Below are 12,066 nucleotides of genomic sequence, written 5' to 3'. Positions count from 1 at the left end.
TGCACTTTTTGAGTTGGGATTTTCTTTTATTTATTGAATTAAAACTAACCTTTAATTTTGCTCCCATCACTTCCATTGCATTACCATTTTCTCTGCATTTGATAATGGGTAGTACTATTTACACTCATTTTTACTTATTACATACCGCTTTTATTTTTCGGCCGTCGTATCAAATGAATTATAAAATCAATGACTAAATTAACAAAAATGTGTAAGAGGTAAAATAGATGTCTCAATAGCCCTATCCTTTGGCAATTCATTGAATTCAACTACCTACAAAAATAACACCCTTCTTTTCTTTTTTTTTAATCTTTTTTTTTTTGGTTCTATTATAATTTTGACGACCTAGACCAACTAGAAAATCTCACTTTTGCCCTTTCCCTTTTATTGTTAGAATAAAGAATCTACTGGTCATATTTTATGCAAAGTTTTGTTTGCAATCCCATTGAAATCCCACATTCTAGTATATGAATGCAGACGAGCATAAAATTTGTAGTTCAAGTGATTAAATGTAATTACTTGTATACCCGAAATCGTTGCTTCGCATTGGAATGATAATTAATCACGACTTTGATCCCACAGCTGCCTGTCTATTAAGATTCGATTCCGTATCAACTCGGTAACAAACAGCACTTACTTTAAACATTATTTAATCAGCAACGCAAAACATCTTACCGAAAGCTACTCCCACCTCCCAATGGCAGGGCTGATATCATACCAAACTTCTTAGCGATATGCTAAGATCAAACGCTTACTTTAGTGGCCAATTTCTGACAGTTGATGCATTTGAAGTGCATATCCCGCCAACGGTCAGAAATTCCCCATGACATCAGCAAAAATGAAAGTAATAACACGAATCGACCAAACAAATCATGAAGCAGAAGAGCATAATCATCTTGCAATCATTTAGACAAATTCAGAGTTGACAAGCCACGTGTTTTGCAATCAAGACAAAGCATCCACCCGATAAATTTGATACCTGATCGGCTAAATGCAATTTCAAGTGGACACGCTGGGGCCGAAAATACGCCTCCTTCCAGTGGAGCAAAGAAACAGGTAACAAAGATGGATTGGTATAGTCATGGGATGGAAGATAATGCAGTAATCAAAGAAAGATGCGATACGGTCCCATGGGGCACCGGGACCATATTATGAAGTCAATTACAGATCTCCCCAGCAAGAGTGAACTACCCATATTAGCCATCCATACCTTGCTCCAAGGGCAAAATGTACAAAGTATTCTTGGCTCGTGCTTTTTTTAGCAATCACTATTGGTCACTGGTGCAACAGCATTTTCAAGTGATTGTGCCACTTCGTCCACCGCTTGACCCAACTTCTTGTGCTAATACCACGCCATTTGAAGGACGATCAACTTACACCACATCATGCCAAGTACCTAAACAAATTAGGGTTGTCTTTGTCCCGCTCTAAGTAGTCTCTTGTGATTAGATCTTCGATCCTCTTTTTTATTGCTTTGAAGTCGGGCTGAAAGAAGAGACAATGGAGGGAGGGAAACAAACACCACTCTTTCAGAACCAAGGAAAAGGGGTTAAAATAGTATAAAATGAGAAGGAAAATTAAAAAAAGCACTACACTAACCTTGAACATGCGACCTAGCTGCTCTACACACTCCATAACCAACTGCTGATGACCCAAAACTTTACGGCTCTTCATAATACGCACAATTGATGCATCGATGGCATACCGTCTGTCCTTGTCAACATCTTCGATTACTTTCTTCTTCTCGTCCACCGGTGGGAGTGGAATCTGCATGATGATCACAATGATAAGTTAACTGATCACTCACATGAACACAAAATTAGAAGACAAAAAGACAAGATAAAACGTAACGATCCAAGTACCTTGATCCTCCTCATTTTGTCAGTAAACTTAGCGTTGAACTCAAAGTAATCAGTAGGGGAGACAGTTTTTGTGTTTGGTTCCTTATTAAGGATCTTATATTTGGCACATGACAAGGAATGGAGTAGTCTGACAACATCATCATCAGTCAAGTTTAACTGAGTCATAATCTCCGAGTAACTCAGTCTATCTGAGGTATTGAATAACAGCAGGGCTGAAGCCTGAAGGAAGATAAAGAAAAATCAGTCTTAGAAATAAATAAATCTCCAATACATCAGCATCTCACAAGCTAGACCAAAAATATGAACAATAGATCACAGATTAGGAAAGTTCAATTAATATATTAAATACATCACCTGATAAGTCGTCACAATAAGCTCTATGGTTTTTGGTTCAAATTTCCCAATGATATTACAAGTACCCAGTGAGTACATCCATGTAAGTTTTCTGTGTTTTGTCTTTGTTTGATAGAATTCCCTGAAAAGTTCTACACACTTAACCTAAAGCAAGAGTGAAAAATAAAGAAGTCAGAAACTTCCCCAAGATTCTTAACCCAGCAGGTAGTAAATTTTGAAACGAGATTTTCTCAGCAGAATCTGTATACCATCTCTGGGGGTAGGTTGAGGTCAAAAGACTTGTAGCTTGGCCAGAAGCCAGTGGTCAACACAGTAACTGTCAAATCAATCCCAGGATTTGCCTGCGGATTATTTTTCAGATACTCCTCAAAGCCAACTTGGTTGTCCTTGGCCAATGTCAAATCAGTAACCTGCAAAAAAAAAAAAATGAAACCAGTTTTTCTTTCGTAGTCGTATCTCCAGCAGTAACCCAGAAATGCATGCATGCAAGTACAGAACATTAAAAAGAAACATTTCTTGAAGGATTTTTTAGAACAACCGACCATTCCCTCCATCTTTGAGGTAAACTGACCACCACATTGTTGCTTCAGTTTTGTCAAAATACATCTCTCATGGTCATCATTAGCACTCTTGTCAAAAAGAAGACGTCGAGCAAGCTTTTTCCTGCCAGAAATTAAATACGTATAGTTAATCTAATGCCTTATAGTTTTAAACTATATATAATCATCTATAACCTTTCCCTACAATACATTAGATTGAAAGCAAACAGTTTGAGCAATAAAAGTGATACCTATAGAACTCAGCAAACAGGTCCTTGTCACTAATATAAGCCAGCAACTTTACCACCTGCGGTTTGAATGGCCTTTATTTACTGAATTTTTCTACCAGAGTAAGAAAAATGTAATATGTCCATGGAAGGTAAACAAATGGAATGGTACATCAAGAGTTCAGACCTTCTCAAGTGTCTCCTCAATGGCTTCATCACTCAACTTTTCACTCCCACCTTTCTTAAGAATGTTATCACAAAAAGTGGCAAGTAGTTCTGCACTAGAGCTTCCAGCAACACCCTTGTTGCAAAATATCTCAAAAGCCTCTTTTAGGGCCTACAGATGCTCAAAAAACTATCAGTTATGCAGAAATAATTGGTGGCAACAATAAGAATCTTAAAGCCCCGTTAAAATACAAACCTTGTGGAAAAGAGTATGGTTTTGGAAACATTCATTGACGTATGCTATGTACTTATCATGCAGCTCAATCACTTTTCTAACAAAAACCTGAAAAGCAGTCATATTAGTTGTCACTCAAGCAAATCAAAAGTTCCACATGTGCAATGTTCATGAAATTACCTGTTCCTGCAAACCAACCACATCCTTTTTCTCTGCCTGTGGGGGAACAAAAAAGTCAGCATTCACATATAATTACTTGTCGAATACCATTACATGAACAAACAATCTGAATCAAACGAAGTGATCACTGGACTACTGATAAATCAAAACTGACATCATAAAGAAGCTGTCTAGTTAGATATGGGAAACAAGAAAAGTCAACAAATAGGACACTCTTTGGAAAAATATGAGCAATCCTTTCTTCTTTACACTATATAACATATCCTATCATCCCCTCTATGCAGATTTAATGAATCTATTAATGGTGCAATGGAGCTTCCAATCCTTGTGGATAGGAAATTTTTAAAATTACAATAAATAATAGAAGTAAAAAAAAAATATTTAATGAAGATTGTAAAGATCTAAAATTTTGGTCAAGAGGCTACATTATTTCCTCCTTCCCAACCCCCCCCCCCCCCAACCACCCCCCCCCCCCCCCCCCCCCCCCGGGGCGGCGGTGTCAAGAGTTTGGTTTTCATTTGAATCTACTTTCCATGGCTATATTATTTTCCCCCATGGGACTATTGGAGTCTCTAATTTAGAATTTCAGACTTCCCCCCGGGGGCGGCGGTGTCAAGAGTTTGGTTTTCATTTGAATCTACTTTCCATGGCTATATTATTTTCCCCCATGGGACTATTGGAGTCTCTAATTTAGAATTTCATACAAAGTCTGACCAGTAGACAGTATTCAGTAGAAAACCTTCTCAGCAGCCATGAATGTATAAAATAATAGAGAAGATGGTCGAGGCATATACCTTCTTGTTGCTTGCTGCATCTTCTGCCTGTTTGACTAAGGCTGTTCCTTCAGCAGTAACATGCTGCATCACGGAACACCATGAAATATTAAAAGCATGAAAAAAACACAGAAATGGAAAGATATATACGCTAATATGCTACATACCAGATCACCTTTAACCCAGAAAAAATAAAGGAAGACTGCTAACCTGCTTGAATATTTGAGAAACAGGATCCAAGCCTCGAGGTATCTTAGAAAATAGCCTGAACATTCTAGACAGATCATCCACCTTAAACAGAGAAAAGAAAAATGATAAGATACAACATTCGTCTAGTTTTTTTTCTTCAGAATTCCTTCAATACAACAACAACAACACAGCCTTATCCCATACAGGGTCGGCTGTATGAATCATAAAACACCACTACGCTCAGTTTTGCGTCAAGTCTTATGTTAGCTCCAAGTACTCCATATCTTTTCTTAAAGTCTTTTTCCAAGTCTTCCTAGGTCTTCGTCTACCCCTTACACCCTCAACCTCTGTCCCATAATCGTATTTTCTAACCAGTGCATCTGTGGGTCTTCGTTTCAAACGCCCAAACTACCTTAACTGATTTTTTCTCATTTTATCTTCCATTGCGGCCACTCCTACTTTACCTTGGATATCCTCGTTCTTAATCATGTCCTTTCTAGTGTGCCCACACATCAAACGAAACATTCTTATTTCCGCTACACTCATTTTTTGCACGTGTTAGATGCTTGACCACCCAACATTCCATGCCATAAAACATTTTTGTCTTTATTGTCATCTTATAAAATTTCCCCTTGAGTTTTAGTGGCATACAACAGTTGCATAACACTCACAATGCATTCTTCCGTTTCATCCATCCAGCTTGTATTCTATGGTTGACAGCTCCATCCAATTCTCTGTTCTTTTGCAAGATAAATCCAAGATATCTCACCCCTTCCCACATACTTTGTCTCTAATCTACTTAGGCGAAGAATTTTGGGGTGCATTTGTTTACCTTCGTTAAGGTTCACTGGATTAGACTGGACTAAATTTTAGAGTAATCCCATGTTTGTTATACGCACAGACTAATGTTAATGAGACTAAGTTTCACTTGCCTACACTAACGCCTTTGCTAAACTGTCTTAGCTAGAGCCCGAACACCATGGGACTGCTAAGACCTCCTCTCTCTCTCGCATCGTAGTCGAGCTAAGACCTCCTCTCTCTCTCTCTAGCATCCCAGTCATGCTGACTGCATCATCTACAACAAAGACAACTTGTCATCTCCAACCACTCCCGCAGGATCCACTTCATCTCCGACCACTCCTGCAGAGTCTTTGTCATCTTCGATTCTTTGTCCGCATAATCTCTCTCTCTCTAACTCGATCGTCGTCTCAATTTTTGCCTCTAATTAATGGTTTGTTGGATTTGCAGAGATGGCCAATTCGATCAATTGGCACGGAGGATTTTAGGTTTTTTGAATTGGATTTTGGACATTTTGAAATGGATGATTTTGAGTTTTTTATTGGATTTTGGGGTTTTTTTTTTTTTAAGTGAAGGATTCTGGGGGGTTTTAGATTGGTTCTGGGTTTTTGGATTGATTTTGGGTTTTTTGAAATGGAGGATTCTGGGTTTTAATTTTGAGTTATGAATTTTAATTTTTGAGTGATTTGGGAGATATGTGTTTCATGATTTGGGAATTCTATGTTTTGTGATTTGGAAGTTCTAGAATTTGTTGAATTTGGGAGTTGTGATTTGAGTTAGATCCTACTTCTTCAGGTACAAGGGATTATACATCCAACTTTTAATATAGTGTATTGCCACTTCAGTTGAGAGTGAAGGAAAAGATGAAGTCCAAGGAAGTTGAGAGTGAAGGAAAAGTTGAAGTCCAAGGAACTTGAGGACGATGATTTTACGTAAGTTGAAAAATTATGAAAAAATGTTCGTGTGCTTTCTTATTTGTATGAATTGGCTTTGTTTCTAAATGGGTTCTATAGATAGATGCACTACTCTTTACTTAAAATAATAATTATTTTTCTTATCCTCCTTTTTAGTTTGTTATTGCACCAAACACTTCACTGAGTTGGTCCAGCATAGTTCAATCTAAGCCAATCCAGCATAGTCCATGAAGCTAGTCCGGTCCAGATAGTCCGGTACAACAAACGCACCCTTAGAGCACTTCCGCCAAAGGTTAAGCTTCTCATTTACTCCCTCGTGCGTTTCATCTATCCAATGGACAAAAATGTAGATTTTAACATTCTCCGAAGGTACCTTGTCATCTCGAAGCAATGCATGGCACCCCGAGTGCTCTTTCTCAAGTAATTGTGTTGCATAAACAGACAACAGCTCATGTTGAACTTTCTACAATTAAAAAAATAATAACAACATTAACAGTCAGATTTCAAATTCTACAGATATTTGCATCCCGACTTAACTTACCTAGACTTACATTCCATAGGAATATATATATGCATACAAGGTAAAGTCATAGAAATAATCAAATACAAACCTCAAGCAGCTTTGGCTCACTACTAGAGTGCAAGTAGTGAGAAACTCTATCTTTCTCCCGTTTTAAACATTCCTCTGCCTGGAATTTCACACAAAAATTAAGTTCATTGAAATTGTGTCATAAGTGTATAATATACAGTTAAAACAACAAAGACAAGCATAATGGAGTTTACTTTTAGCATATAATCCGGACAGGAATCTTCTAAGATCCAATTGGAAGCTTTTCGAGAATAATAGGCAGCGGTGTCTTTAAGCATGTCAACTTCAAAGTCATTTTCATAGTGATCCATTTGCCCCATTCCAATCTCAACAAATATATCCAGAACATTCTTCAACAGAGCTCGATCAATCTGCTCTCCTTCACGTTCTTGATCAATCTGTTTCGTCAAAATGTCAAGTAAATTTATTTCAACTTAAATACGAGAACATGTGGTTCAGGTAAAACGGAAACGTACCAGAGATATTACAGCATCTCTTACTTTTGCTTTCAATTCTTGGTAGACCTGAAAATCACAATCATATATTGCCCACCATATTACAATCTGTTACTCACAAAAATCAGCTGAAGATGTGAAGGGATTGTGATGGAAGGCATTTTCATACAAATTCTACCATGAAATCGGTTCGGATGAGGGAGGAGAAGCAATTGTATATAATAAAAATATATAAAAATGGTATGGAAGTCAGTTTGGGCTATGGTTCAATAGGCAATCAAAAGAATTCTTCAAACAACGTGATTTAGGATGGCACATAAGGGTACCAGCACAACTTACGAGATCTCGGAAGCACGTAAGTCCAACTTCATTTAAGGGTGGAAGTGATCTCCGAGCTATAAAGTAGCGATCAAGATAATGAAAGAAACGAGAGAGCCACCTGACCATGATTTTATGGTTGGTCCACCTTTTCACAAGCTCTCTCAACATGAACTCATCATGCTTCTCTCTCAAAGATGGCAAAACCTGACATAAGCATATAAAATTAAACTCAACAACAGAAAGAGCATTCGTAAGCAAAAAAAAAAAAACACCTCAAACAACACTTGGGGATTGGGAAGCGTTGAATTATCCCTGACTACACATGCCACAATGAATATCATATCAATGTGCATTGAGTTCTAATAGGTCTATAGGCGATGTTAGATAGTGCAGAGCATTAAGATTAAAAGTAAGTACTGGGACTAGGAAAATGAAAAAAATAAATAATAGCTAAATGCTTCCTCACCGTCGAAGTAATGTACTCTTCAAAAGATTCCCTGTACTTGTCATAGAGCTGCTGTGAATAGTCATGTGGTGGCTTTTGAGTGCACATATTGTATATGGTTCTGCAAATAAAATTAAGAACAACAAAACACAATCAGCAACATTAATCTTTGGAGCATACAACAACAGCCAATGACAATCATAAAGATTAAAAGTTAGAAAGAAATACGTGTAGAGCAACATGTAGTCATCAGAGCTGAACTGCGGCTCGGGCAACCCTTCTAGAATGTTCTTCAGCTTTGTGATCCCCTTCTGCATGATCTCCCATCCTTGTTCTAAATCGATGGTCTTACGGTCGTTCATCCTGCCAGCGTCTAATTCGCAAATGCAAAAACCAAAGACTCATCAGAAACCCTAAATCAACTAGTTCAATCAAATTCAAAGCCAAAGAATCATAAACCCTAAATGCTCTGTTAGACAGCGAATTGAATACGCGATTCCCCAAACAGTGAAATTCCCCACGATTTCACAACAATCAATCAAACCTCAAGATTCAACTTTACGAAATCGAACTCCAAATGCGAAAAATTACCAAGATTACAGCCCCAATCAATGCTGAAAAGCACCAGTTCGTAAGAGACAGTAATAAGTTAAAGAAACTGGTGTAAAACCAATCGGTGATCAGAACAGAGATCAAGAATCGCGATGTGTGAAAGTAGCGAAATTCACCTGACCTGGGAAGCGGAGAAACTCTAATAGGAGGAAAGAGATAGCGCGCGCAAGAGAGAGAGTGGGGGCTGGAGGAGGAGGAGGATAGCAGACGAAGACGACTTAGTCCAGCAGAGCTTTAAGAGGGAGAGAGAGGAGACCGGTGAAAAAAAGGAGTCTGTGGTTAAAGCAATCTATCCGAAATCTCAGATGGAAGCACTTTTCGATTTCTGCTTGTACTACAATCATTTCATTTCAGCATTTGTTTATTTATTTTGCTGGAAAAAAAGCACTTTCCGATATCTGCGTGTACTACTATCAATTCATTTCAGTATTTATTTATTTATTTTGCTGGAAAAAAAAAATAAAAGAATCCAGTAATTTCGGTTATTTTTTCCGTATAGGGTGGCGGGGGTTTTTATTTTATTTTATCATTTTTGGGTAGGGCTGAATAAAAATCTTGAATTACCCCGAACCCAACTGAAAATTTCACAAACCCCCAACCGAAAAATCCCGAAATAAAAAATCTCGAAAAGTTCGGTAACCCAAATTGAAAAAAATCCGAATATTTTGGTATGGGAATTGGGACCTAGTTGTCAAGATGTTCGATAATCCCAAACTGATACATAATACATATTTATTAGCATAAATAAGCGTTGGATTCGGTTGATTAAATCTCAACCGTAGAAAGCTCACTCTCTCTTTAATCGCTCAAATCAGGTATGCACGCTTTCTACCTCACACAGACCTCTTGAATCTCTCTGCACTCTCTCTTTTCCTCCTCCACTCTGTCAACACTCAACACTCTCTCATATCTCTCGAATTGTCTCTGCACTCTCTATTTTCCTCCTCCTCCCTCTGTCACGAAAATATTGTCCCTTGATTTGGATTCTGAAATTGTGAATTAGGGTTTTGGACTTTCAATTTGAGGATTTAGAATTAAAATTAGGATTTCTGTTTTGAATTTCATGTAATTTCAATTACTGCTTGATTTCTTTGTATTTGGTTTCAATTTTTCTCCATTTTGAATTTTGATTGAGGGCTTTCTTCGATCTTTGTATTGTTTTCTCTCTGGTTTTTTAGGGTTGTTTGCAAATTTGGGATTTAGGTATGCATTCATACGATCTTTCTAAATTAGGTTAATAATTGCCGACTACATTCATTCCCGATCCGGCATCGAAAAACTGAAACAACTTCGAGAATCCCGAAATTCGGGAATACCCAAAGTTCAGTTCGGTTTTGGGTTTTGGAATCCCATCCCGAAATTGATCGTTTAGGATTCGAGGTTTGGGTTTCGGTTTGGGATTCTGACTCGAACTGGCCTTATTTTTGGGGTTGGTGATAAAGTTTTGCGGTTTATCATCTACTTTCCTCTTCTTTTTTCTTTTTTTTGTAAATTTCTCATAATCAAAGAGGACAAATAGATGACCGTTTTATTGTAGACCGTTTTATTGTAGTGGTAAAAAATAATATTTTTAATATTTTGATCCGAGTTTGATTTTTAGTAATTTCAATTTTCTTGAACAACTAAGTATTGCACCTACTAGCGCTATCATTGTACTAAACAAAATTAGAAAACATATCGGCCCATTCAAATTGTAATGAATAGTTTGGGTCGGTTTTAACCGTCAAAAAAATTAAACAGTCGAAGTCATTGGGTTAGCTCAGGATAAATTTTTCAATGTGTCGAGAACACGATTCAGTACATAAAGTGTAACAAAACAATTGGTTAGAATTTTTTTTATTTTTTTTTTAAGTTTTCAGCAAGGTTCTAAAAATTGCTAGGCGCTAGTTGGGCAGTAGACAAGGGCCTAGCGCCTAGACGGCCTAAGCGGATATATATAAATTTATTATATATCTTGTAAATAAATGCCTATTTACACCTATTAAAAAAAAAAAACCATACTTGTATAGATAATAAAAGAATGATAAAATGCAAAAATAGAAGTAGAAGAATATACAAATTATATACATCCAAAAAGTTCAATATTTAAAAAACAGTAAACATATAATCATAATGAGGAGGATTTGGATGATAGACTAAATTCTTCTTGTTGATGAATCATGATCCTTATATTGGATTAGACATAGACTAAATTATTTAACCTTGTTGTATCTGGTTTATTTCTTTTCTTTGTATGTATACCCTCAAAAATGCTCCAATTTGTTTCATTATTGGATGAACTTGTAGTAAATCCATCATTTGCAAATTAGGTACACCATTTCCATTAGTATACTACCATGAAACCAAAAAAGAAAAAAGCACACAATTAATAAAAAAATGTAAAAAATATATAATAAAAAAAAAAACAGCCTAAGCCCCCCTAACTCTCCGCCTAGGCCCGCCTAGCGTCCAGCCTATTTTTCCAAACGTCTTGCCCAAAATCGGGGCAGGGCTCCACCGCCCAGCGTCTAGGCGGCTGCCTAGGCCGATTTTTAGAACAATGGTTTTCAGTAAATTATATTATTACACATAGTGTACTGGACCGTGTTTTCGGCACATTAAAAATCTCTCGTGAGAGATAATGATGCATGGGATAATGAGTAAGTTTAAGTTAGAAATTTTGTGTTCAAATTCTTCTCTTACAACCAAACAAAAATGAAATACTGTCAAACGAGCTCAAATAACCTACAACCTTTTTTCAAATAGATAGTCATACATGTCTACAAATATAATATAATTCTAGTCAGTATAGGATAACTGACACACCCCTACCCGAAATGTCCACTAGGACCCCAAATCAAGCTGTGCTGGCCAACACCTAGAAGGTGACGAAGCCATAAAGTGTGATAGTATATAAAATGTGAATAAATTAAAACCTAAAAGTGCTTAAGAACACGAGTGCGCGATGAGCGGGTCTGGACCCATTTCATGCGTGATAAAGAGCATAGGTATAGTACAGTAAGGTAAGATAATGATTATACCATCATAAGAAGACATCTATACTGAAAAGTGCCACAAATCCTCGTCGATACGAAACTCTATTGCTAGAACCTTGAGGGGTGCAAAAATAGAAAATGTGAGTGAGTGAAACAAAAATTTTCAACCTAATTTCAATTACCAAAGGCAGTAACCCCTCGCCGTAACACTTGTATAATTTCCCAGAAAATAATAGGCGTGACTATAACTCTAAAGTTTAACCAAAATAACCGTCTCACAGTTATCCCGTGTCAAATATCTCAACAAGAATAAGTAACCCAGGTGAAATAAATCAATATGAAACGGTATGTCAGCCGGATCCACCTATTGTGGCATGTACGGCTGAACCAATAGCTCATCAACATGCTAGCTAGAGTCACCTTACGTGACCTG

The 12,066-nt window shown here is 37.2% G+C and overlaps 1 protein-coding gene across 9 annotated transcripts; it reads right to left on the bottom strand.

The window, feature by feature from the left end:
- Positions 1–873: 873 nt before the first annotated feature.
- Positions 874–9,273, bottom strand: LOC137732100 (cullin-1). 9 transcript variants are annotated; one of them, XM_088688359.1, is made up of 20 exons: positions 8,775–9,273; positions 8,275–8,419; positions 8,068–8,167; positions 7,620–7,805; positions 7,302–7,349; positions 7,020–7,223; positions 6,848–6,925; positions 6,610–6,699; positions 4,546–4,626; positions 4,357–4,419; positions 3,563–3,598; positions 3,404–3,490; positions 3,170–3,319; positions 3,007–3,062; positions 2,759–2,879; positions 2,465–2,626; positions 2,217–2,360; positions 1,863–2,081; positions 1,600–1,767; positions 874–1,485 (listed from the first exon to the last, which is right to left on the bottom strand). In XM_088688359.1, exons 2-20 carry the CDS (start codon positions 8,406–8,408, stop codon positions 1,384–1,386), a joined length of 2,229 nt encoding a protein of 742 aa, XP_088544485.1. In that variant the 5' UTR covers positions 8,409–8,419; positions 8,775–9,273; the 3' UTR covers positions 874–1,383. The 9 variants fall into 9 exon arrangements, with proteins under 9 accessions (XP_088544485.1, XP_088544488.1, XP_088544489.1 ...); XM_088688362.1 differs by having other exon boundaries at positions 8,275–8,409; positions 8,780–9,142; XM_088688363.1 differs by having other exon boundaries at positions 8,275–8,409; positions 8,775–9,094.
- Between the last annotated feature and the right edge of the window lie 2,793 nt (positions 9,274–12,066).

Source organism: Pyrus communis, chromosome 16 (assembly GCF_041283825.1).
Source record: "Pyrus communis isolate YQ-2024b chromosome 16, ASM4128382v1, whole genome shotgun sequence".
NCBI classification, from domain to species: Eukaryota; Viridiplantae; Streptophyta; class Magnoliopsida; order Rosales; family Rosaceae; genus Pyrus; species Pyrus communis.
Note: the sequence above shows the minus strand (reverse complement) of the source record. Positions and strands in the feature narration are given on the sequence as shown.

Bases quoted from the DNA above. Each gene is read 5' to 3' on its own strand.
- LOC137732100 (XM_088688359.1), bottom strand. From the start codon at position 8,408: ATGAACGACCGTAAGACCATCGATTTAGAACAAGGATGGGAGATCATG. The intron at 8,168-8,274 runs GTATTTCTTTCT...TTTTATTTGCAG, and splicing joins GACTACATGTTGCTCTACAC to AACCATATACAATATGTGCA. The intron at 7,350-7,619 runs GTAAGTTGTGCT...TGTGATTTTCAG, and splicing joins TTACGTGCTTCCGAGATCTC to GTCTACCAAGAATTGAAAGC.